This window comes from Haemorhous mexicanus, chromosome 7 (genome assembly GCF_027477595.1).
Source record: "Haemorhous mexicanus isolate bHaeMex1 chromosome 7, bHaeMex1.pri, whole genome shotgun sequence".
Classification (NCBI taxonomy): Eukaryota; Metazoa; Chordata; class Aves; order Passeriformes; family Fringillidae; genus Haemorhous; species Haemorhous mexicanus.
The window spans coordinates 10504307-10529351 of NC_082347.1; the positions used below are offsets into that span (position 1 = coordinate 10504307).

At 51.4% G+C, this 25045-nt stretch overlaps 3 protein-coding genes and 1 long non-coding RNA gene across 6 annotated transcripts in view; 2 read left to right on the forward strand and 2 right to left on the reverse strand.

Moving 5' to 3' along the window:
- PTEN (phosphatase and tensin homolog) overlaps window positions 1-3245 on the reverse strand; it is a 47905-nt gene extending 44660 nt beyond the window's left edge. Inside the window, exon 1 of the mRNA XM_059851070.1 lies at window positions 3079-3245. Within this exon, the coding sequence (XP_059707053.1) occupies window positions 3079-3157 (79 nt within the window). The 5' untranslated portion in view covers window positions 3158-3245. The remainder of the gene's footprint in view (window positions 1-3078) is intronic.
- Window positions 3246-3932: 687 nt separating this feature from the next.
- Window positions 3933-6149, forward strand: LOC132329719 (uncharacterized). The gene is made up of 3 exons (XR_009487130.1): window positions 3933-4169; window positions 5033-5189; window positions 5633-6149. It is a non-coding gene; the product is annotated as an uncharacterized LOC132329719 (long non-coding RNA).
- Window positions 6150-6311: 162 nt separating this feature from the next.
- ATAD1 (ATPase family AAA domain containing 1) lies at window positions 6312-21493 on the forward strand. 3 transcript variants are annotated; one of them, XM_059851079.1, is made up of 10 exons: window positions 6312-6490; window positions 8572-8746; window positions 9984-10082; window positions 10321-10441; window positions 12274-12474; window positions 13626-13732; window positions 15452-15541; window positions 17254-17304; window positions 19113-19219; window positions 20061-21493. In XM_059851079.1, exons 2-10 carry the CDS (start codon window positions 8585-8587, stop codon window positions 20179-20181), a joined length of 1059 nt encoding a protein of 352 aa, XP_059707062.1. In that variant the 5' UTR covers window positions 6312-6490; window positions 8572-8584; the 3' UTR covers window positions 20182-21493. The 3 variants fall into 3 exon arrangements, with proteins under 3 accessions (XP_059707062.1, XP_059707059.1, XP_059707061.1); XM_059851076.1 differs by having other exon boundaries at window positions 6313-6490; window positions 19113-19249; XM_059851078.1 differs by lacking the exon at window positions 6312-6490 and adding an exon at window positions 6638-6862 and having other exon boundaries at window positions 19113-19249.
- Window positions 21494-22984: 1491 nt separating this feature from the next.
- PAPSS2 (3'-phosphoadenosine 5'-phosphosulfate synthase 2) overlaps window positions 22985-25045 on the reverse strand; it is a 31132-nt gene continuing 29071 nt past the window's right edge. The window contains exon 12 of the mRNA XM_059851071.1: window positions 22985-25016. Within this exon, the coding sequence (XP_059707054.1) occupies window positions 24875-25016 (142 nt within the window). The 3' untranslated portion in view covers window positions 22985-24874. The remainder of the gene's footprint in view (window positions 25017-25045) is intronic.

Consider the following 25045-nt stretch of genomic DNA (forward strand, 5'->3'; position numbering starts at 1 on the left):
GTCACGAGCTCCACACGCTTCAGTCAAGCCCTAGGCTCAGCCTAGCTGCCCGTTTGCACCCCTATCAGAAGGCCTGGGGACATGAGACAAAGTTTAACCCGAGCTAGGACAGGCACAAGAAGTAGATACATGATTTTTCCTCACTTGCTAAACTCACACACAGAGCTCTTAAGACACAGGCAAGCCATGCACTGCTGCATGGAAGTGTTTTCTCTCTGCTGTTCCCTGCAGTAAAGCTGCACAATTTCAGAAATAACACACAGAGTGCCTCAGAAAACATTCTGGTGCTTGCAGCATCAAGAAATGCAACCATCAGAGAAGAAAGACATGAATCCAAACTTTCCTTTTCACCCGTGGGCACGAAAAAGTATCCAGTACTGCAGAAATTAATTAAAACCCAAATAAACCAGAAAGAAATATCTGAAGCACTAAACAGCTGATTTAATGTCTCCACCTTTAAAACCCTTTCTTCTTCTAAACTCAGAATATTTCTTTCCAAGATGTGCATAAAGACTGCTCAGAGAGAACATCTGATTAGATGACAAGCAGCAGCAGTGTGGTTTTTAAAGACACTCAGGCCCATTTTCAGACTCTGCACTGATTTTGGGAAGATGCTGTCTCCCTTTGCTGAAATCCCACATTAGACACACAAGGATTCCTGACCAGCTCCTCATGAACTGAGGGTTCCAAGCACAATGTCCTGTACTGCACATAAAGCAAGATCACTTTTAAAAGGCTCTGACACAGCCCAACCAAGGATTTTGGCACTCCAGCACCTTGCCCAGCCTGCCTCTGGCACCCAGGAGTTCCTGCAAGGCCTTTGGATAATATCCATGCCCAAAAATCTCTGATCACACAGAGCCAGGAAGCCTCCCTCCTAAGGGGCAGGGGAAAGGGCATAGCACAGAACACAGGCAGCTCACCTGCACTCACTGCAGCTCCTTTCACTCTCCAGCTCCCAAAGGCAGGTGAGCAGCAGCTGCTGAGTATTGTGGAGCTGCAGGAGGAACCCAGACCTCCATTTCCCAAATGTCCAACTCCTGGCTGCCTTTCCCTTCTGGCTGGACAGGGACAGCTACCCTGAACCAAGCAGGCATCTCTAACACCTGGTCCTCCTGCCATGCCTTGTTGAACAGCTCACTTGGGCTTCAGGTTTTCTCTTTTTTCTCCTTAATATCACATGGTTGGAGAGCTAAATCCATGGCCAAGTGTGTAAGGAATAAATAGGTTATTCCCAGCTACCAGGAATGGTGAGCATCAATTCCATGAGAGCCCTGCAAAAAGAAGCCTGCTCAAAGTGATGAAAAAAATTCAACTTTCACTTCTGAGCAACATCAGCCTTCTGCACAGGCAGAAGTCTTCATTCATTAATTATCTGTTCAAAATGTGCAGCTACCAAAAAAAAACCACTTCTTCCTATATATTTTTTTATCATTAAAGAAACCATACCATCTTTTCCACAAATTTCATGGCAAAACTGCAGCCAGCTGCTCCTTTTAGAAACACCAGCCTTAGCCCACTGTTAACAGCCTCTTTTAACACGAAATTCTAAGAATAAAAATTAAAAATAAGCAATCATCATTTGACTCATCATTAGAAAATCCTGAGCAAGAAAGTCGAGGTTCAGCATTCACTAATTTTCCTGCTGGGAGCATATGACCAGTTCAAAAGATGTCTTTGGGTCAAAAATAGCTCTCCCTACCAAAGGCACATCTGGGCAAAGATGCCTGAAACACCAAACTCTTCAACTGTGAAGGCAAAACCTTTTGGTTTTGCCCCCACTTAACTCTTTCCATAAAGCCAACATAATCTTCCCAAAGCCCACAAAACCACCAAGTGCAAACACCTAAAAATCCAGGCCTAAAAGTATTTTTATCATAAACATAAGTCCAGAACATTTCAGGTTGTTTTAAAGCCACCAAAATTTTAGGCCAAGCCTTAATGCAAAAGCAAGAGCTCTGTATTAGCTACAGCTTTTATCAGCTTGGATCCTGCTCAAAAACTGGATTTATTTGGAGCACTTGCTCAGACCTGAATGTAATTGCTCCAAAACCCAATAAATTTTCACCTAATCCCGTTGCAGAACAGAAACATCTCTCCACAGGGAGAAGTCCAGCTCCAAGCACTACTGCCAATATTCATTTTCCCAACTTCTAAGAGAAGTTCTTGCCCCAAAATCCTTCTCACAGCACCAATCTTTCCCCACCACGGAGCAAGACCCTGCCGACAGCAGAGCCCCTACCCACCACGAGCCCTGCAGGGCATTCCAAGCTAAACATCTGCCCGACAACGCTCCAACACATCTGTTCCAAAGGCCACCAAAACTACACACCGGGTTTTGCCTCATTAGCCGTAATTGCACGCTAATTACTTATTCCAGAATAAGTATTCTATACAATCCTCCTCGGTGAGACCCGATGCGCTCTCGTTTGTGACACATCCTCGTGCAGTTCACCGGGGAAAAAAAATGGTGGGTTTTGGCCGTTTTGGTTTTTTTTTTTTTTTTTTTTAATTTGGAAGGAGCGGTTGCCACCTCTTGTCATGGAGAGCCTTGCTGCATCCTAAGGTACAGCTCTGCCTTAGCGGAGGGCTGGAAATCAGGGCAGAGGACACAGGCTTCCACTGAAGCAACCCGAGAAAAGCCACAGGCCTGCCACGATTATAATCGCAATGCACGACGAGTTACTAAATTTAAAAAAATATACATCTATAAAGCGCTGTGCGCGCAAATCACGGCGGGTCGGGCGCATTTGCTGCGTGAGCCCAAAAACCAAGGGAGCCGGAGATAAGCGGCTGCTCCGGAGCGGCCAGGGGCTCCGGGGCCGGGGGGAGGGGGGGCACGGCCCCTCGGCGGCTCGGGGGGGCCGCGGGCCGGCAAGGAGCGCTGGCGTTAATCCTGGAGCTCCCGTTAATCTGCCGGGCCCGGACAAAAGGCGGCCGAGGCGGCGGCGGCGGGGGAGGGCGCGGCGGCCCGGGCGAGCCCCGGCGGCGGAGCGGCCGGGGGCAGCGCGTTAGGTAACGCGGCGCGGGTCTGATGCAATCGCGGGACGTGCGGGAGCAGGAGCGGGAGGAGGATACAGGTCAGGTCCAGGTCGAAGCCATCCTCCTGGTATCGCCTTTTGTTCCTGCTGACGATCTCTTTGATGATGGCGGTCATGTCTGGCAGCCGGGGGCCGCTCCGGGGCAGCGCGCAGGGCCCGGGCGGCGGCCGCGAGGCACCACCGGGCGGCCCCGGGCGCTGATGCTCCGGCGGCTCAGCCCCGGGCGGGCCCGGCTCCCGGCGGCGGCACCGGCTGCCGCTCCCTCCTCCTCCTCCTTCTCCTCCTCCTCCTCCGAGCGCGTCGGGAGCCGCGCCGAGCCCCTGCGGGCGGTGCCGCCGCCGCCGCCGTGTTTGGGGCGAGCGCGGCGGCGGCGGGGGGAGCAGCTCTGCGGCGCTCCGGGCCCCGGCAATGGTGACAGCGGCGCGGGGCGCGCCCCCGGCCCGGCCCCGCTCCGCTCCCCGCCCCGGGGGCCGGGCGGTCGCTCCCTCGGCTCTTCCCGGCGGCGGCTCCTCAGGGCGGCACGGCCGCGCTCATCCCCCGGCCCGCAGCGCTCGCCGGCGCGGGGCGCCCATCATGGCCGCGGCTTCCGAGAGGGACGGCGGGCGGCGCCGCCACGCCCACGCGACGCGTCCGCCAACACACAAAGTAGTCCCTCCCACCCCGCCACCGGAGAAGGGGAGAAGTGGCGCACTGGAGAGACCGAGGGGACGGATCGCGCTGTGCGCGCCGCCCGTAGCCCTCTTCCCGCCGGCTCCCTTCGCCCCACGGAGGAGGCGGGGGAGGGGGGGAGGCGGCGAGCGGAGGGATACGGGCGGTACAGTGAGGCGGCCCGGTGCTGCGTTAGTCACGTGGGCGCTGGCGGCGGCGCCTCCCCCGCGGGCGGAAGTGGCCGTGAGGGGCCCGCGCGGGCCGGGGGCCCCCCGAGCCCCTCGGAGCCCCGGCACTGCCGCCCGCCCACCCGCTTCTCCTCCTTCCTCAGCCCAGCCGGGCGGGAGGAAAGCAAGGGGAAGAACGGGCTCGGTGCGGCCCCGCGGGGAAAGGGAACGGGGGGGTCAGCCCGGCGTCTTGGGGGGGTTCGTCGTCCTCCCCTCACACCCCGCGGGGTTGGCGTGGAGCGGAGGAGCCGCGGTGAGCGAGCGCCTGTCGCCCCCTGCAGCCACCGGGGCACGGAGGGAAGGGGGCTTTGGGCCACCTGCTGCCCTCGGAAGGGCAGAGTCATTTGGGTTGGAAAAGGCCTCCAGGATCAGAGTCGCAGCTGTGCCCAGTGCCCACCCTGTCCCCAGCCCAGAGCACTGAGAGCCACCTCCAGCCCTTCCTGGGACACCTCCAGGGATGGGCACTGCAAAGCTCCCTGGGCAGCCCCTGCCAAGGCCTGAGCACCCTTTCCATGCAGAAATTCCTGCTGCTGTCCTCGGGGTAGCCTAGCTGGGGGACAGGGACATGCCAGTCCCCCCAGGTCAGGTCGGCTGCCCCAGCAAATTGTGGGATTTCCATGGAGCTTTCTGTCCATTCTCCTTCCCACACTGATCACAATGATCCTGGCAGGGAGAAAACCTTGCCTATAAATCTCTAAATCAGTCTCTATTTAAAACATTAGGGGATAAACCCCATTGTACAAGGCTCTTTGCACTCTGAGCTGAGAATTTTTTGGGAATTTAATGTTTTGCAGGGAAATGACCTTTAAGGGCTCAAAATAGAGTGGAACATCAGGTGGAGGGATTTCCCAGGCTGCTGCAGCCTCCAGCCTTTGCAAATTCTATTATATAATTCCTTTCAGAAACATATCAAGTTGCCCCTTGAGATGTTTTGCCACCATTGTTCCCACTGCAAAGCTGTTCCCAGAACCTCCTCCTGCTTTTCTGGCTAAATACCTTTGGGACTGGTCTGCATCCACTTCTCCTTGTGCCAACCCTGGCTTCGAGGAGGGAGCACTTTGTGGGCACAGAGGTCCCTGTGAGCCCCCTCGATTTCCACATTCCCCCTTTCTCCAGCTGCAAACCCCAAACTGATAACGTGGGAGTGTCCAAGGCCAGATTGGAGCCATGTGGGATGGACTGGAAGGTGGAACGAGCTGGATGGAGGTTCCCAGCCATCCCAACTCATTCTGTGTCTGAGTTTTGTGTTCCCACCTCCCGGATCTGTTTTTAGGTGAGAAGTGTCCCAGCGTGCCAAGGGCTTGGGGACAGAGCTGCCACCACCAATTTTCCTCCCAGTATAACCCCGTGGCTCCCAGTCCATCCCTTTTCCAGGCAGCCCATTCCAGGAGAGCTGTGAGTGAGTGGAAAGCCCATGTGAACTCTGGGAAGGAGATCAGTCACACCCCTGAGCACAACTCCTCGATATCTGGATAAACTGGAGCACAACCCAATCCTGGACACCCCCCTGAAAAATTGCCCTTCCCCACATCTTTTAAAAGTAATTTTTAATGGGGTTTCTTTCAGAGGTAGCAGTGACAAAATGTAAATTTCGAGTTGCTTTTCCTCCTGTGTGTGTGTGTTTGCATTTCTCCTTAATTGCACCAAAACAGATGTCACTTTTTTTCCAGGAGTGGGAAGAAAACCAGAAGGGTCCTAAATATTGTTTTTTTCCAGGAATGAACGAACACAATGGTCCACGTGAGCTGAAAAACAAAAGCCTCCAGAAGATTATAATCTTTTTTTACCATCAAAGCCTGCAGGAGCAGCATGAAGGGGAAGGACTTGCCTGAAGAAATTCCTGCTGATGTCCCACCTGAACCTCCCCTGGCACAGCCTGAGGCCATTTCCTCGTGTCCTGCCGCTGGAAAACCTTGGCTGAAGAGAAATTGCCAAAACTCCGGGTTAATTATGGCTGTTAGAGAGATCTTGTCATTTCCACCTTTTTCCTGGCCATTCTTCTTTCACTATGTGTATGTTGTAAATATGTGAGGTACGTTTTTTATCGGTTATGTAGGCAGAAATTGTATGTCTATCTATATAAAATAGGTGTATTATATATATAATTATATAATACATATTTTATATGCATTATTTTATATTTATATTATGACTTTGTGTTTCTCTTAACACGTTGTATACGTTATGAACACGAATTGTTTGTGTTAGTGGGGATCGAGCGGAATTCCCGCTGTCCTTAGGCGTTGTAGGCGAGGGCCGTGGCCCGGGGGGTGCCGGTGGAGCCGCTCGGTTCGGCTGCCGCCGCTCCCGGCCCTTCCCTGCCGGGGCTGCCTCGCATCCGGTGGGCGGAACCTTCGCGCGGGCCGCCGCCGGCCGGAACCTTTGGGCGGGGCAGCGAGCGCCGCACGGACGGAGGAAGCGCCGGACGCGCCGCCGCCGCTGCCGGGCCCTCGGTGCTGCCGCCGGCTTTTGCTTCGCTTCTCCTTCCTGCTCTTCCTCCTCCTCGCTTTCCTCCTCCTCCTCTTCCTCCTCCTGCCGCTCGGCCCGCCCCGTGTCCCGGAGAGGCGCCGCACGGTGAGTGACCCGGCGGGACAGCGGCGGAGCGGCCCCGCCGCGCCGCACCTGCCGGGCGGCGGGAAGGTCACGGGCGGCGCGGCCCGGCCCTGCCCGGGGCAGCTGTGACGGGGCTGCCCGGCACCGGGGGGGATCCCCGCGCTGCAGCGGGCCCTGCGGGGCTCCCCGGGCTTCCCGGCAGTGCCTCGGTTTGCCCTCGGAGCGGAACGGAAACCAGCGCCGCTGCCGCTTTTGGTTTCCCTTTTGCGCCTGAACGGGGAGAGCGGAGCCGCTGCGGGCCCCGAGTGAGGAGTCCTGGCCTCAGGGGAAACAAACGCTGAGTTCCTACGGGTTTTCGCGTTTTTGTGTTGCTGGAGCTTTGCTCAGCCGAGGGTATGCTTCAGTTCCTCTCGTGTTCAAGCTTTTCCTTTCGGTTGGCGCTCAGGGCACGGGTTGCATAAGAAGGAGGTTCCTGCACGAGGTTTTTGGGGAGGTTTTCTCCTTGGTCAGTGACTGCAGAGCCCTTTTATTTTAATAAATTAGGCTGACGAGGACACGCAGAATCCCCCAGCTCCGGAGTGCTTCCTCAGATCCTTTAGCAGGGATCCAGCAATAATTTGGCTGTGGGTGCTGCAGCATTGCCCTGGGAGGGGGATCCAGGGATAATTTGGCTGCAGGGTGCCCTGGGGAGGGGGTTCCAGGGATAATTTGGCTGTGGGTGCTCCAGCATTGCCCTGGGAGGGGGATCCAGGCATAATTTGGCTGTGGGTGCTGCAGCATTGCCCTGGGGAGGGGATCCAGGGATAATTTGGCTGCAGGGTGCCCTGGGGAGGGGGTTCCAGGGATAATTTGGCTGTGGGTGCTCCAGCATTGCCCTGGGAGGGGGATCCAGGCATAATTTGGCTGTGGGTGCTGCAGCATTGCCCTGGGGAGGGGATCCAGGGATAATTTGGCTGCAGGGTGCCCTGGGGAGGGGGTTCCAGGGATAATTTGGCTGTGGGTGCTCCAGCATTGCCCTGGGAGGGGGATCCAGGCATAATTTGGCTGTGGGTGCTGCAGCATTGCCCTGGGAGGGGGATCCAGGGATAATTTGGCTGCAGGGTGCCCTGGGGAGGGGGTTCCAGGGATAATTTGGCTGTGGGTGCTGCAGGGTTGCCCTGGCTGCCAGCTTGGTTTGGAGAGTGGCCAGGGAGTGGCAGGAGCTGCCAAAGGAATTGCTGCTGGTTTTGCCCTTGCAGAAGGAAAATGGGGCAGTACTCAAGGAGTGATTTGAGGATTCTCAAGCATATCCCCCCCAGGGGCTGATGAAGAGGTGGACCCTGATTTTACAAGTCATTTTCCCAGTGTATTAGCAAAGTTCTTTCCTCTGTGCCCTTTGTTCCCAGGATTGAGGGTGCTGTGCTCTCTGGGCTTGGCTCCTGCAGCAGTCAGGCTTTTCCCTGGATAGCTGTGTGCCACATCCAGCATTTTCAGGTTTCCAGGGATATTAATAACTCCCCATACATCCTGCCAGGTGCAGGCTCCGGCTCTTAACCTCCTTTTAATCAAATGTGAGTCGCTGATTGCTCCTTAATGTGGCAGCCGGGGGCCTTTCCTGTCAACTTCCTCTCAGGGAAAAGACCTCTCTGCTTAAATCCTGGAGTTCCGTGGCTCCAGGATTCAACACTCAGGATCAGCAGCAGTCCCAAAGTGTCAGTCTCAATGGGAATGTCAACTTTGTGCCCACTGTCAGCACAGAATCCCAGAATGGTTTGGGTTGGAAGGGACCTGGAAGCCCTTCCATGGGCAGGGACACCTTCCACTGTCCCAGGCTGCTCCAAGCCCTGTCCAGCCTGGCCTTGGGCACTGCCAGGGATCCAGGGGCAGCCCCAGCTGCTCTGGGCACCCTGTGCCAGGGCCTGCCCACCCTGCCAGGAGGAATTTCTTCCCCATACCCCATCCATCCCTGCCCTCTGTCATTTTGCAGCCATTCCCTGTGTCCTGTCTCTCCATTCACTTATCCCAACTCCCTGCAAAACACCTTTTATCAAACAACATTCCAACACCACGCAGGTGTTTTTACAGCTCTGATTTTCCTTTCCTTGCCTCCCTTTTCCCCTCAGAGCAGGAAGGAGGATGGTGCACGCCGAGGCCTTCTCGCGGCCCCTGAGCCGCAACGAGGTGGTGGGGCTGATCTTCCGCCTCACCATCTTTGGGGCTGTCACCTACTTCACCATCAAATGGATGGTGGATGCCATTGACCCCACCAGGAAGCAGAAGGTGGAAGCTCAGAAGCAGGTAGGATTGCTTTCTGCAGTGTTTCCCTGGAATATTGAGCAATGTGGGAAGCTGGAGTTTTTTAGTCAGTCTCAGGTTTTAGGTTGTTGGTCTGTTCAGGTTTTATATTTTATAACAAATTATAGTAAAGAACAAATGACAGTTTTATAACAAACTACGGTTTCCAGCTTGAAGTGGTGGCAAAACTTGGTCTGATCTGGGCTGTTGGCTCTGATTTTCAGCAAGTCTGTGGGCCTCGTGCCTTCTCTGCTTCTGACACCTTTGCTGAGCAGCAGTGGCCTTAAATCTCAGTCTCTTGGTTGCTTTTGGAAACCTGGAATTAATTCTCAAGAATTAATTCTTAATTCTTAAACCTTGAGTTAGTTCTTAACTTAAAAGAGAACTTGAAAGCTCTGCATTTCTGGCAACTTAGTGGCAGAGACCTTCACCACCAGTCAAAATGCCTTGGAAAGGGGAGGGAAAAAATGAAAAACCTCGTTCCTCATCTTGAACTGGAATAATTTGTGCTCTGGAAAAGCTTTAGGGGCTCTTCAGAACCAAAAGTTAAAGGTTTGCTTTGGAAATGTGGCAGCTTTCTTTTGGTTTGGTTTTTGACTGACAAGAATTTCACAGGTTTTGAGCAACCTAAGTCTGTGTTGGGTGGTTTTCCTTCTGTAATGAGCTTTTTGGTTGAAAACCAGCTTTCCCCATGGGTTCAGTGCCAGCTGTTATCTGAGAGGCTGCACTGTCCCAAAACCTTCCTGGACTTTACTGCAAGTTTGAGTAGGAAGAGAAACTGAATTGTGCAAGTGTGTTGGCACAGTGAGTTTTCCTTGTAAATTAGGGAAAACCCACTGAACACAGATTAGAAATTAACTGGCTTCTGGGAATTTAAAAATATATTAATCTCTCCTTGATTCATGTGAAAATACATGAATCTCTCTAAGTGCTGTGGGGGCTTGGTGTGCACACTCTGCATTTTAAGGTTTATTTTGGTTGGTTTTTAGGTCATAGCAGAAGAGTTGTGGGTTTGGGCATGTGAGGGTCTGAGCATTTGTTTGATGGGAACTGAGACATCTGACTTGGTTTCACTCAAGTGACAGCAAAGTCATTAGGAAACAGCAGAACCTTCTGCTTAAAACAAGATTTCACCTCTTAGGGAGAAGCTTTTCAAACCACAACCAGCAGTTCTTTAAAAAAAGCTGATTTCTGAGTGGAGCATTCCATGTGATTTTCCTGGTGTTTGGTTTTCCCCCAGGCTGAAAAGCTGATGAAGCAGATTGGAGTGAAGAATGTCAAGCTGACTGAGTATGAGATGAGCATTGCTGCCCACCTGGTGGACCCACTCAGCATGCATGTGAGCAACTTCCCTGCTCCCCAGGCCTGCAAAACTCCCCTTTGTCCCTGGCTTACATTATTTGCACCTCTGTGGAAATACACAGGAAGTATTCCTGTGATCTGAAACTGCATCAGAGAGAGCAGAGGGTTTTAATCCCTTCTCCCTTTTATTTTCAAGGCACTCCTTGGAAGCTGGTGGGTGCTTTTCCTTGGCAGGATCAGTGCTGATCATTCCCAATGCTGTTTTTCCCTTGCAGGTCACCTGGAGTGATATTGCAGGCTTAGATGATGTCATCACAGATTTGAAAGACACTGTCATTTTGCCCATCAAGAAGAAATATTTGTTTGAGAATTCCAGGCTCTTACAGCCCCCAAAAGGTAGGAAGGGAATGTGATGGATCTATACCTGGGTATTTGAAATATAAAAGGTGCAGTTTCTCAGAAAGGGAAGAGGAAGTGGGTTGTTAGGTCAAAGTGCAAACATTAGGTCCAATGCCAGGGAAAACCCTCAGATTTTCCTTCTTTCCCTGCTTTGGTGAAGAAGTTTCATCTTAATAATGAAGCACTAGCTGGATTTTGGTTCTGATGATCCATTTTTGTGCACTAATCACAGAATCATGAAATTATTTGGCTTGGGAGGATCTTAAAGCCTATCCAGTGCCATGGGCAGGGACACCTTCCACCATCCCAGGGTGGCTGTCCAACGTGGCCTTGGGCACTGCCAGGGATCCAGGGGCAGCCCCAGCTGCTCTGGGCACCCTGTGCCAGGACCTGCCCACCCTGCTAGGGAACAATTCCTTCCCAATATACCACCTAAACCTCCTCTCTGTCAGCATGAAGCCATTCCCCTGCTCCTGTCACTCCAGGCCATTATAATCCATCTATCCTGCATTTTTAACTGACTCACTTGTCATTTTCATTGTCTTTACACCTTGTTTTGTCCTTTGGCAGTGTTGAGCTCTAACTCTGCTCTACAGCTTTGACACTCCTAGAAATTGCCATCATTCAGCAGGACAGACATCCCATTTTTCCTCTGGAGATCCCTTGATTCTCTCTGGAGTTGGGTTACACAGCCTTCAGGCAGGTGGCAGATTCATTTTCCCCAGTAAAACAGAAGCTGGACTCTGCTGAAATCCCTGCAGACATATTTGTTGTATGCTACTGAAGAAAAAGAATAAAAAAGGGCAGAATTTAAACCTAAAATGTTGGACATAACACCCAAGTTTCCAACCTTGTTTCCTGGAATATTGATTTCTGGAGCTCTTCCTTACTACATGGATCTGTGAGCACCTCAAGGGTGCTCACAAGGGATGGAAAATGCAGCACTTTGGTAGCTGGTTTAGTTTTTCCAGGCTGCTTTCTGTGTAAGTCACAAACTGAAGCTGCCTGGAAAATTACATGAATGCCATGATCTAATAAGCTGAAGGAAAAAATGATTTTTTTATTTATCTTTTTAAAGCAGATTTTCCAGCTCAAGCTGCTCCCCAGTTTTATGAGTGGCTTGTGCTGGGTGTTAATAGGCAGTCACTGCTCCAGAGTAATGATGTTTGTGGGCATCACTCACATAAACAGAGAAAAAACCTTAATAATTCCCTGTGTTTTGGGTTCTTTTAACTGAATGTTGCTCTTGAAATTGTTTTCTTTGTAACTGTGTTTAGAAAAACACTCCTGTGAACTCTTGCACCGTGACAAGTTTAAAAATAATACAAGATGTCATGTTTAATTGTGGGTAATTTGTTAAAACTGTCTGTGGGTCTGTTGTGTGGTGGATTTTTCCTTTCCTCACTCCTCTGTGCTAAGTTTTATTAGCAGGGCTGAAAGGAGCTGCAAACAAAGCCTGCCAGGACATAAACAGGGGTTAATTTTCTGTAACCTTTCTGGTCCTGGGAATGGAATAAAATGGAATCATGGACTGGTTTGGGTTGGAAGGGACCTTAAAGATGATGTTGCAGCCCCACAATAAATCAGTCATCTCTCAGATGTCTCCTCTCAGCTTCACCCTTCCTGTCTAAAAAGGGGAAAAATCCCCCCACAGGGAATTGTCTTTGGCTATTCTGAGCTGTAATTTAATAGGGATTACCTTAAAACCTCAGGTTGATGGAACAGTGTTTCCTTGGTTTGGTTTCTTACCTTTTAATACCTGGATTAAACTCGAGCCTGGACACCCCCGGACCTGTCCTAGCAAAGCTTTAACACTGTGAATTTTCCAGGAGTTCTTCTCTATGGCCCCCCTGGATGTGGGAAAACCCTGATTGCCAAAGCTACAGCCAAGGAAGCCGGGTGTAGGTTCATCAACCTCCAGCCCTCCACGCTGACAGATAAATGGTATGGAGAATCCCAAAAACTGGCTGCTGCTGTCTTCTCCCTGGCCATAAAGCTCCAGCCATCCATCATTTTTATTGATGAAATAGGTAAAAATCTCTTTTTTTTTATCAGTAGCCATAGCAGAGTGACATTGAACCGTAGGCTCAGTGATGTATGGATCTGCTGTCATCTTTTCCTTCAGAAGAGTGAAGGCTCAGTAAGAGAAATAGAATTGTAAAGGAATGGTGGCACATTAGGAAAAACAATGGGTTTTTTTCCTGGTGGTAGTGGGGGAATTCACAAGTAAAACAAATTCCTACTTATTTTTTGTTCATGAGGAAACCCAGCTGCTGTCAGGGCATACACTGGGGAGTAAAATATGGTTTTAGGAGAGCTCTGCAATGATGGTTTCATAGGGCTGAAGAATAGGAGGGGTTGTGTAGAAACCCAGAGCACTGGGAATATTTCTCTCTCTGCTCTGGGGTGCCCTGACCCACAGGGCAGCACTGACTCTGACCCTCATTCATGGAGAAAGTTTCCTGGACTTCAAGATAGAATGGAACCCACAAAAGTGTGAAATAGATTATAGAGAGCAGCGTGGGTGTGTCACTTGGTGAGAAATTTAGGTTTGGGATTTTTAGTGTGTTGTGAATGGAAGCAGGATGGAGGGCACAGGGTGTTATCCTGGGCTTCTTCTTCATGCTTCTTCTTCCTTCTTCTCCATGGGTTTGGGTGGCATTTTGTAATTGGGCAGAAAAGTCCCCATTGCAGCTCTGTGGGATCAGTTATTGGGTTAAAAGGGAAAATAATCCAGGTGTCAGTTCTTCATTGGACAGTTTAGTCTTAAAAGCCCTTGTACCAAGAGATTGTTGGCCATTTGGTGCCTTCTAATGAAAATCTGCCAAACTCACAGTAGTGAGACTGTTTTACTGATAAGAAATAATAAACACCTAGTCTGAATATGAGCTACTGTCTCAAGTGCCTTCAGTCCAGACCCAGAGAAACCAACAGGGAGGCTGCTTTCCATGAATTCAGGAAAGTGAAAATTTGGAGCACAGGATGTGGGGCAATCTCCTGGGGTGGGTGCACTTTGTGTGGTGTCCTTTAAAAGGGGGGCTTAGGAATGGGGGAGAATCCACTTTCCCCCTTAGCAGCACTGTGGTGATTAAAAGTGCATTTTTGAGCTCAGAGAGCAGCCCAGGTGGGCATTCCTGTGGGGAATTGGATTGGCAGTGACTGCTTCCCTGCTTTGGCCCAGATTCCTTCCTGCGGAACCGATCCAGCACCGACCACGAGGCCACAGCCATGATGAAAGCCCAGTTCATGAGCCTGTGGGATGGGCTGGACACTGACTACAACTGCCAGGTGAGTCCTCAGGGTGCTGGGAGGAGAGATGGCATTCCCTCAGCTGGGATATCGGGGGTGGAGCTGCTTGGGAACAGGGGTTGCCAAAGGGTTCTTTACCCGTCGGTGATTCCCAGCACTTTGTGGGAATGAGGGGAGTTGTATCTATAGGTCATTGTTCTTCCTGAGAAGATTGGCTTTGTGCTTAGTTTGGTTTTAATCAAGAAGTGGTGTTTCCAGATGAGATGGGATGGGCTTTAGGGTGCCTCCCATCCCAAACCATGCTGGGAGTCTAAAAACTTGAATATAGCACAAAGCCAGCGTGCCATGGTGTCACCTGGGATAATCTTAAAGCCCTTAAACAGGATGTTTGTTCTCTAAGCTGAAAATTTTCTGCCTTTTTAAAGTGTATTTTTCCATAAATGGAAAAATCCTCCTCTCCCAAGCTTGTAAAGATGTTTTTCACGTGATTTTTTCCCCAAATAAGTAAAAAAGGGTGATGTATGTGTACTGAGGAGGCTTAAAGCTTCCCATTAGTAAAAAGCAGTGGTATGAACCCTTCACTGGAAACTGATACCATCTTCCATGCACAGTGCATTACCTTTTTTACCTAACACACTGACAGTTCCTTGGAGCAGGTGGAATTATTCATTCCCTGCAGTGAGATAATTTGGGGTCTCTCAAGCTCAGCAGCGTTTGCCTTTTGTAAGAAAAACCAGAATCCCAAATGCTTGGAGGAAATTGTAAGGAAGTGTTGAGGTGGTTGTGCTGATTCCACCTGGAAACCACACTCAGCTGTGGGCTAAGCCTGCTGAGGAGGGATCTGGAGTGTGGCAGGTGGAGAATGTTCCTGCTGGCTGAAAATAATGCCCAGAGAAGTGTGGATCATCCCCGAGCCAGCAACCCCAGTGCCTCTAGGTGGCAGGGTGACTCTGCCGGGCCACCAACCCTGCTGGAGCTGCTGGGCCTGGCCCAAAGGCAGGAGCAGGGCAGCAAAGCCCCTGGAGATAATCACCCTGTCGTTTGTCCTGGAGCCCAGGTTAATCACCCTGCCGTTTGTCCCTCTCCTGGCTGGGTGTTTACCATGTACATAGCTTAGAGTAAGAAATGGGAGAACAAGGCTGCTGTGAATGGGGAGTGAATTGTTCTGGAGTTAAGAGCTGGAGTGCTCCAGGGAGGTAAACGCTGTCTGGTGTTGGGCTTGCCTTGGACACCTTTAACCCACTGCTGACCTGGAGGTCCTGGAATGCTTTTTTGGAATGTTTAAAAGCATAAAGACACCATGTGGGTACCAGGTAAAGCCATTGCCATGGTGGTCTCCTGGAAGGTGTCCCTGCTCAGAGAGGGTTTACAACAAGATGAACTTGAAGGTCTTCTCCAACCCAAAACCTTCTGTGATTCTTTTTCCAGCACAGCACAAACCCACCACACTTTTAACACCTTACCAAAACATCTCCTTTTGAATTCCACCAGGAACTAAAAGTGACATCACAAGCAGAAGTATTAAGTTCCTCCTTGGGGTTTGAAATTTCAACTTGGACTCATTGAAATCTCCCCCCAGGTGGTATTTGTGGCACCAGGGCTGCCCTTGCTGAGATCACTGCCAGGAAACCCTTATGGAACTTCTGTAAATGTAGATGCTGTTGATAAAGTGGGGGAGATCCCTGGCTGGTGTTGACATTCCCAGCCTGTGGATGTTTCCCAGCTCTGGTTTCAGTGGTGTCTCTTGGTGTCCCACAGGTGATTGTGATGGGAGCCACCAACAGGCCCCAGGACCTGGACTCTGCCATCATGAGGAGGATGCCCACCCGCTTCCACATCAACCAGCCTGTGAGTCCTGCCTGCCCTGCCCCAGCAGGCAGCAGATCCACAGCTCTGGGGCTTTTCCTCCAGGAAATGCTGCCTTCTGCTCAGCTGGGTTTAGGGGCTTTGGAAGCACATCCATAACTTGGATTTTTAAGGTGAAGTTTTGATCTCTTGGGTCCTTTATCTGAAACAACACCATGAGCTTCCCAGCCCTGCTCTCCTCTGGGAATGGAGCTGTTTGGATGCTGCACACTGGGAAGGGCTGGTTTGTAACTGGGTTCTGCTCAGGCCTTTCCACAGCAGACAGTGTGGAAAACCTGCTTTGTTCTGCCTGTAATGGGCTTGGAATGAGATGGTCTTTCAGGACTCAAACTATTCCATGATTCTATGATTTATGCCCCAGTTATTAGTTCTTTATCAACTGTCCTTGCTCCAAAGGTTGCTCTTGCCATCCTTTTCCAGCTATTTCAGTCACCTTTGAATGCCTGCTGATGTGACCAGGCATCTTTGTGTCAGTGTTATCAGGAGTTCAGTTGTGGTTGAATTCCCTTCTGGCTACAGAAATCATTATCCTTTTTTGCTGAAACCCAGAGACCAAACTGGAGGAGTAAAATTCTTATTGATTGTGCAAGAGAGGAGTTGTGTTCCCATGCCTGTGTTGTTGGAACTGACTTTCTCCATGGGAGTGGATCCCTTTGGGAACAGCATTTATAACCTGGGAACTGCTGTGCTTCCATACCTGTTGCACACACCTTCCTCATCTCCAGCTGTCCCTGCAGTTAGCAGGGGGCAAGGATGTGGATTTGAGAACTTTGTGGTGTCATTCTATCAACCCCCTTCTTTAGAAGGATGAATTATGTGCCCTGGGAGATGACAGGGATTGGCTTCCTCTCCCAGGATCAGGGTTACCACAGGAGAACAGCTTTTCCTCACCCCACTAGAGCCCTGCCATGAGCTTACTGCTCCTCTCTTGCTTTGTGATCAGCCCAGAGTGGCCCTGACTCTTACTGAAGGTGGAATAATTGATGTGCTGTGGCTTGGGAACTGGCATGGGCAGCAGGGAAAGCCTTGCAGATTTTATAACTGAGTTTGAGATGAGAAGGCCCCAAATTACTCATCAGAAATTGCCTGCAAAGCAGAGGGAAATGGCAGGAGTGGGTTTTGGGACAGAGTAGCAGCTGTTCAGCTGCCAGATTATCTGTGGGGGGATTTTCCCCCTTTTTAATGATGGCAGTGAGGTTTGGCAGGCACAAAACCCAGTGTTTGTTGCCTGTGTTTGACCTTCCTAGGAAGGATCTGCTCAGGCTTCAGCTGATTCTTCAGTAACCTCCAGCACTGAGTGAGACACAAAATTTTGCCTCTAGACCCCCCAGTCTGGGGCTGTGTAAAGCAGGATCAGGTGTGCAGACAACAGAGTTCTGAGAAACTCACGTGGGCTCCTGGGCAAAGGGGCCACTATTGCTGGGATCCAGTTTTTGCCAGGCAGGAGCATGGTTAGTGCAGGATATACCAGTGGGGTGGTTGGGGTTTCTCTGGGGTTTTGGTGGGATTTTGAATCACACAGTGTGTGATTTATCTGGTTTAGAATTTCCCTGTGCCATCACATCTTGCCATCAGAGAGATGTCCTCAGTGTGTGTCACATGTGCTGGGTGAGGGAACTGAAGGGACTGAAGGCCCTGGGATGTCACAAGTGTCCATTTTTGTCCTCTGGTAACTTCAGTCTCTCCTGTTTCAGGCTCTGAAGCAAAGAGAGGCCATCTTGAAGCTGATTTTGAAGAATGAAAATGTGAGTAGCCTCCTGCTAGTGGCTCATGGCTGCATTGCTGCCACCAGTGCAGCCCTGGCCTTGCAGAACGTGTGGTTTGTAATTGCCTGCCTTGCAGTGAGGCTGAGATGATCTGCCAGGGCACTTCTGGTGAGAACTTGGGAATCTTTTGTGGGTTTAGGTGTGGCCTGACATGAAAGCCCTGCAGTTGGCTCCTTTGTGAGCAGGAGCCTTGGCTTGTGTGGTGAATCACCCCCTCTGAACAGAAAGACTCCATTTCCCTGTCTCCATTTGCTTGTTCTGTTACAAGAGATTTCTCTCTCTAAAGAAGCTGCAGGTGAATCATGTTTAGATCAGGGAAGGAAATTTCAAGGAAATCAAGAAGAAGCTGACTCTTTAACTCTGTCTTGGCTCAACTCAAATGAGGAGGAATGGCTTTTTTTGGCAGTGCTGCTTTTGATCCATAATTCAAATTTCCTTCCGAGGAGAGGGGAAGAATGAGGTGTGAGCACACCTGAAAGTATCTGTGGCTGGACAGGGAATCCCTGTCCTCAGAGCTTCCTCCCAAATTTAGTCAGCAGCATTAATTGCCTTCCAGTTTATGTTGCAAAGTGTCTGTAGGCTGAGCTCCAGCCTAATAAATATAATTTATTAGTAAAACCAACATACATTTTTTGACGAGACCTAAAAATGGCAGCTCACCAGCAGGGAACCACACAAATTAGTTTTTCAGGGAGATAAAAAACCAGCCTGAATCATTTACCCCACAGGAGAAGAAATTGGATCTCTGAAGCTCAGACTTCACGTGGCAAGGGGATTTTTGCCCTCCCTTTTCCTTGCCTGACCATGATTTTAGGGAATAGTTTCCCTCTTGAAAGAAGTCATCCCAGAATTTCAGCCTTTTATTAGACTGCCTTGGATTCAACTTTTTGACAAGGAAATACTGATGCAGCTGGTGGGAAAGGAATCAGAAATTCCATAAAAAGATGGAATAAACCTGAGATCTTGCCTGGCAACAATTCAGCCTGACCCAGTGCACTGAGGCAGACACAAAATTTTGCTGTGTAAAGCAGTTACAGGTGTGCAGACAACAGAGTTCTGAGAAACTCATGTGGGCTCCTGGGCAAAGGGGTCACTATTGCTGGGACCCAGTTTTTGGCAGGCAGGAGTGTGGTTAGTGCAGGATATACCAATGTTCAGGGGCACCAAGGGTGTATCAGCAAGGACATGCCAGGGTTAGTACAGGGGGGTTGGTGTGGTGGTGTTTGCAGGGGCCCAGGACGAGGGAAGAGATGAGAATCTTGGCTCCATGTTTCAGAAGGCTGATTTGTTATTTTATGATATATTGTATTAAAAAGAAATTATATATTAAAACTGTACTAAAAGAATAGAAGAAAAGGATTTAATCAGAAGTCTGGCAAGGAATAGAAAGGAAAGGAATGGAATGGTGGTAAAATCCTGTGACTGCTCACAGCCTCGACACAGCTGGCTGTCATTGGTCAGCAAGTAGAAACACTTTCACATGCTGGGTAAACAGTTCTCAAATCCCATTCCAAAGCAGCAAAACATGGAGAAGCTGAAGCTTCTTCTCATGTTTTTCATGAAATATGTCCATGACAGGTTGGGGTTTCTGTCGGGTTGGGAGCCAATGGCAGAGTTTGATGAGCTGACACATCAGTGTCCCGTAACGGTGTGAACCCCTTGGAGGCTCCAAGAGTAAGGGAATAATCCAGCTCCCCAAAAATGCCAAATGGAGATGATCTCAGACTGTTGTAGAGCAGAGCCAGTGGCTTTGGGCTGTCCCAGGGCTGACCTGGAGCTCCCCACAGGTGGACAGCCACGTGGACCTGCTGCAGGTGGCCAAGGAGACGGACGGCTTCTCGGGCAGCGACCTGAAGGAGATGTGCCGGGACGCGGCGCTGCTCTGCGTGCGGGAGTACGTCAACAACGCCTGCGAGGAGGACGTGTACGTGGGGCTGCTGCACTCTCACTGCTGCTCCTCTGGGGCTGGGCTTGCCTGCAGGCTCACACCCTGCTGCTCTGTCCTGCTTCCATGCCCACTTGCCACTATACACAACCCCTCACAGCTCAGTGACTCTTCCTGCTTTTGGCTCCAAAAATAAGCTCAGCGCCTTGGGTGTTCCAAGGTGCCCAAGCTGGAGGTGGCCCTGAGCCACCAGGTCCTGCTGCTGCCAAGGTGCTGGGACATCCCTCTGGTATTTGCCGTGCCTGCAGCAATCCTGGGTGCTTTGAGGGGCTGGAGCGTGTCCAGGGAAGGGGGAGGAGCTGAGGGAGCTGGAAAAGGGGCTCATCCTGGAGCAAAGGAGGCTTAGGGGGGACCTTGTGGCTCTGCACAACTCCCTGCCAGGAGGGGACAGCCAGGGGGGGTCGGGCTGTGCTGCCAGGGAACAGGGACAGGACAAGGGGAAAGGGCCTCAGGCTGGGCCAGGGGAGGCTCAGCTTGGACAGCAGCAGGAATTTCTGCATGGAAAGGGTGCTCAGGCCTTGGCAGGGGCTGCCCAGGGAGCTTTGCAGTGCCCATCCCTGGAGGTGTCCCAGGAAGGGCTGGAGGTGGCACTCAGTGCTCTGGGCTGGGCACAAGGTGGGCACAGCTGGGACTCCATGGGCTGGCAGGGATTTTCCAGCCTCAGTGGTTCCGGGATTCCAGCATGACTCTGGATCCATGCAGAGCTGCTGTTTGCAGGGATGGCTGCTGAGGGTTGGCAGAGCTGTCCCAGCCCCTGGCCCCTCACCTGGCTGTTGTCTCTCTTGCCCAGGCACGATGAAGATGAGATCCGGCCCGTGCAGCAGCAGGATCTCCACAGGGCCATCGAGAAGATGAGGAAATCCAAGGATGTCTCCATGCAGAACCTGGCCATGGAGATCGTGTTTGATTAAGACAAAAGAGTGTGTTTGCAGTTCCTGATGTGATTTAGTTTGACTTCTGTAATCAGTTAGCAAAACCAGTGTCAGGGGGTGGGAGCAGGGGTGGCAAAGGGAGTTCTGTTCCTGGAATCCTTTTTATACAACAACAACCTCTTAAGTTATTGCAATTCCAACTGGGAGTGGAAGCACAGATCATGAGAGGAACAATTCAGCCCAGACCAAGAGCGAGTGCCTGCCTGCTGTCCCCAGGGATCCCTTGGAGCCTCCCAGCAGGAGTTGGTGGTCCCAGGGCCAGGGGCAGGACCTGGCACGGGCTGAGTGTATAGACATGGGTGTGTGAGTGCAGGACCTGTACATAGCCACACTTTTTTTTATATATAGACATAATATGTAGATAACTTGAGTATGGAAAATCTTTTCTACTTCCTTCCTGAAGCAAACCAAATCAGAAGCTGTATAGGGGAAAGATTCCTCGATACTCAGTTCACTTCTACCTTTTAGCAGCAAATGCCAGGATAGAAACTGCTCCTAGAACAAAGCAACATTTGAAATGCTACTGAATTTTCTTCCATGTGACCACTTGAAATCTGGTGCCATTTAGTCAAGATAGTAAACTACTCTGTAAGAATGTTTGAATACTTTTAATTTTTTTATGAATTCTGCTTTTGAAGGCTTTTTAAATGAAGGCTGATTTTATTTTTGGTTTTCTCTTGCTGTGAGCAGTTAGAGTAGAATCCCACTTGCTCTTTCCTGAAGCCCCACGTCCTCTGAGCTCCTGTGCACTGTCCCAAGGACTTGCTTCTCCCTCGCTCTCTGCAAGCCCCACCGTGGCACCATCCCCTGAAGTGTCACAGCCCTGAGGCACAGCGGGGCCACTGTGTGATGTTTGACTCTGCCCCATGCTCAGATCTGTGAATGTAGAGGAGGAAATGGGTTTTGGGCTTATTGATGTGGTTTAGCAACGTGCTGTCCTTGCTGGTACCAGTTCTGGTGAGTTCTTGTAACGTTCTGTTGCGATAAAGGCCAAGGGTTACAAATGTGAGTGGCAAAAACGTTTTGGGTTGTTTTTTTTTAGTGAAGTTATTGTCAGAGATAGTCAAGAACTTGAGGTTTTTTCATATAATGCTATGAACTGTGCACTAATTGACCCCAACTCTGTAAAGGGAATGAAATGTTCAGAGCTCAGGGGTGGGGTGCTGTGTCACAGCTCTGCTGCCTGTGAGGGGAGGGAAACATTGGAGGCACAGAATTATGTAAAACCAAATGCACTGCAAAGGAAAATAAAGGGAAATAAGGAGGGCTGGAGCCCTGCCATGGCACGGTGTCAGGGGCTGGTGACAGTGTCCCTCAAGCTCAGCCTGCTCCCTGCTGTCCTGCCCTCTGGAATGCTGGCTGGCTGATGCTGCAGGGCTGAGTTTGTCCCAATTTAATCCTGAAACCAAATGAGAGGGGGAGGATAAAAACAATTGAATAATTCTTAGACTTCTTCCCTGTATCCAGAGCAATGGGAGATGCACAATGGTCTAACACAGGGGTACAGGAATTTAGGCACAGCAGAGCTGCTGGGATATGGAAATGGGAAAAGTCTGGGATGTTAATCCCATAAATCACTTCAGTGCTGGGGCTGGGTGAGCCTGGGCTCCAGGAGAGAGAGCCCAGGGGAGGCACCGGGATGGGCAGAGGGATGGAGCAGCTCTGCTGGGAGGAAAGGCTGGGAGAGCTGGGATTGTTCACCTGGAGAGGGGAAGCTCTGGGGTGACCAAACTGTGGCCTGAAGGAGCTGCAAGAGACATGGAGAGAGACTGGGGACAAGGGATGGAGGGACAAGGGGGAATGGCTTCCCAGTGCCAGAGGGCAGGGATGGATGGGATATTGGGAATTAGGAATTGTTCCCTGGCAGGGTGGGCAGGCCCTGGCACAGCTGGGGCTGCCCCTGGATCCCTGGCAGTGCCCAAGGCCAGGCTGGACAGGGCTGGGAGCAGCCTGGCACAGTTACACCTGAGAAATGCCAGCCTGGGATGCTGCCCCTGCACCTCCTGCCTCTGGGTGCCTCCCTTCTCATTTCCTCCAGTGCCTGGTGACAGCGAGACTGCCCCATATCACCCATATTTCATTTTCTCCAGGACATATCTGGATAAAAGGGCAGTAGATAAAAGGTTGCTGGCTCTTCAGCTTGGCATCAGACAGTGCACCGAGTGCCGGAGGGCTGTTTGCACTTTATTTTCAGGCTGTTTCCTGCCTGTAAAACCCCAGTGGAGGCCGGTCTTAATTAGCTTTAATTGAGTGTGAAGTGTGTCCTCAGGGGGGTTAGTGTCACCCCGGGGGAGGGCACGGCAGCAGGACAAACCTGGGGACAGCCCCTGGTCACTGCCTGAGCCCTGATCTCCTGCTGGTGTCTCCAAAAGCCCGGCTCTGGGCACTGCTGGCCCCAGCTGCCTTTCCCTGCTGCCCAAAACCCATCAGGGGCTGGCTGGAGAGGCACAAGGAGTCATTCTTGATTGCTCCTGGGGGCAGTTTCTGCAGCTGGAGTGCAATTCCCACTTCTCCAGGAACTCTCCCACACTTGTCCACTCTTGCTGCTGCTGTGGGAGTCCTTGTCAAAGCACGAACCCTCTGACAGCTTCCTCGAAAGGCTGAGGGTTTGGAACGTGGCTGCTTTCATTCCATGGCTCCATGAGAGGCTTGGTCCAACCCTCAGCCCCTGATCCTGCCTCGCTGAAGGGGGGAAGAGCCTGATTCCTCTCTGACATCTCCAGGGACAGCTGCATAAGCACAGCATTGCCCAGGCACCCAGAAATCACCAAGTGAGAGCTACTTACACATATAAATATTTATTTGTACTAAAAGTGAGTGTTTCATAGAGTATCGAGTTCAGTATATATTAAATCATGAGATGCATCAGCTGAGGTACAAATTCCAGTCTCATGTCTTTAATAAATAGACTATAAACCCCTATAAATGAATCAGAGGTAATCAGGACACTGCGCTGGTTTAAAATGGTAACACAACATCTGTGTTTTGCTGTGACCACCTGGATTTACTGGTGGGGGACAGGATTATTTGAGGATGAGCAGCAACAGTGCTGTTTCACTCCTCAGAAATCCTAAATGGGAATATCACTTTTGGCTACCTGCCAGAGGGCCTGGCTGGCTGAGGCTGGTGCTGGGGCACTGGCAGCTCCCACGGAGGCTGCAGCATTTGCCTTGGGGTAAAACACAGATTTCCTCCAAATGCTTAAAAAAAAGACTTAAAAAGCCACCCAAAAAGCCCTTTTGCAAGGATATTTTCCAGTCATAGATGAAGGTTGGACAGCGTGCCCTGGCCACAGCAGAGCAGGTAGCGAGCAGGAGCGGGTTGGTTTTGCTGAGCGTGGATCCACCTGGAACTCAAACAGCAGCACAAGAAGAGAGGAACGCTCATTCCCCTTCCTTGGGAACATCCCGACGGCTCCGGGGGCGGCTGCTGAACACGGCCAGGTGCAAAAATCCCGGAGTGGGGCTGCAGTGACCGAGTGCAGGCTGTTCTGCTCTGCTGCCACCGCACCGGGAGCAGCCCCGTCCCTGGCAGCCCCGGCAGTGCCCAGGGAAGCCCGGCTGTCCTGTCGCTGTTGTGTCACTGCTCTGTCACCTCGGAGGCTCAGCGGAAAAGCCTCAGGCGGGGCATTGCCCAAGTCCGTGCCGGGGTGAGGGTGGGGAAGGCGACAATGTCCGCGGTGACTTTCCACAGCCAGGGCTGGGGCGGCACCGGGCTCTCGGCTCAGCAGCAGCAGAACCCCCCAGGGCTGGGGGCCAAGGGTTTCCTGCCATCCTCGGGCTGTCCCCATGCCCCAGACACGGAATAAATCAGGGCACCTGCACCCACACAGGTGGGGATGAGGGCAGGAGCTGCAGCCTCCTCTCAGCCGGTTCTCCAGACCCACCTGGTGCTGTGACTTTGCTGTTTTGCCTCGGATTGGCCTTTGGGGTGGGGGAAATGTGGGCAGAGGGAAGGGGGATCCCATCCTGCCAGGTGGGAGAACACCTGAAAGCACAGTGCCGGCATCCCTGACTTTTCCTTGCTGTCCAGAGCTTTCTCAGGGATCTCAGGGCTTATGGTGCCTGCCAGGAGAGGCTCCCCAGCTGTGAGTGCAGGGATCCCTGTGCCAGGGATCACCATGGCACATCCTCACAGGCAGCTGACGTGGAGCAGCAGGAATGCTCAGCCCAGGATTTGTTTGACCAAAGAGGTCAAGCAGGAGGAAAGAAAGAGGCAGTGAGGAGTTGGCTCAGCCACAAAGAACTGGAGGTGGTCACAGCTGATCTTAAAAAGTCCTTTTTATAAAAGGGGCATTAAAAAGATTCTGCTGTCAATTAGCAAAAACTGTCTAAGGCACAAGGTGGAAAGGCACTTCTTCATTTCTGCTCCAGGCAGGGCACAGGCAGGGTTTATACCCTGGTCCCCTCTGCACTGGCAGCTGCTGTGTGGCCCTGGCAGCACCTGGGAACAAAGGGCCTGCTCCCCATCCCTTCCAGCTCCATGGGGACACTCCCAGCAGCTTTAGGGGGAGAAGGATCAGGCTGAAAGTATTTCTGATTGGTAAAAAACCACTCTGGCCCAGGAAGGAAAACCCCAGGGTCATGCCAAGTGATCTGTGTCACAGGGAATCAATCGATCATTGCTCACTATTAATACAGGTGTTTCTAGGGAGGAGGAGGAGGAGAAGGAGTTAATTTTGTTTTTCCAGTGACTGGTAGTAGGTGGTGAGGACTTTCCAGGCTTTGGGGGCCATGAAGCCATCTGGGGGGTTTTCCCCTTCCCGAGCAAGCTTCCTCATGCGTGTCCCTGAGATGAAGTCAAAGTCATCGTGCCTGTGTGAAACAGAGACAGGTGACATCAG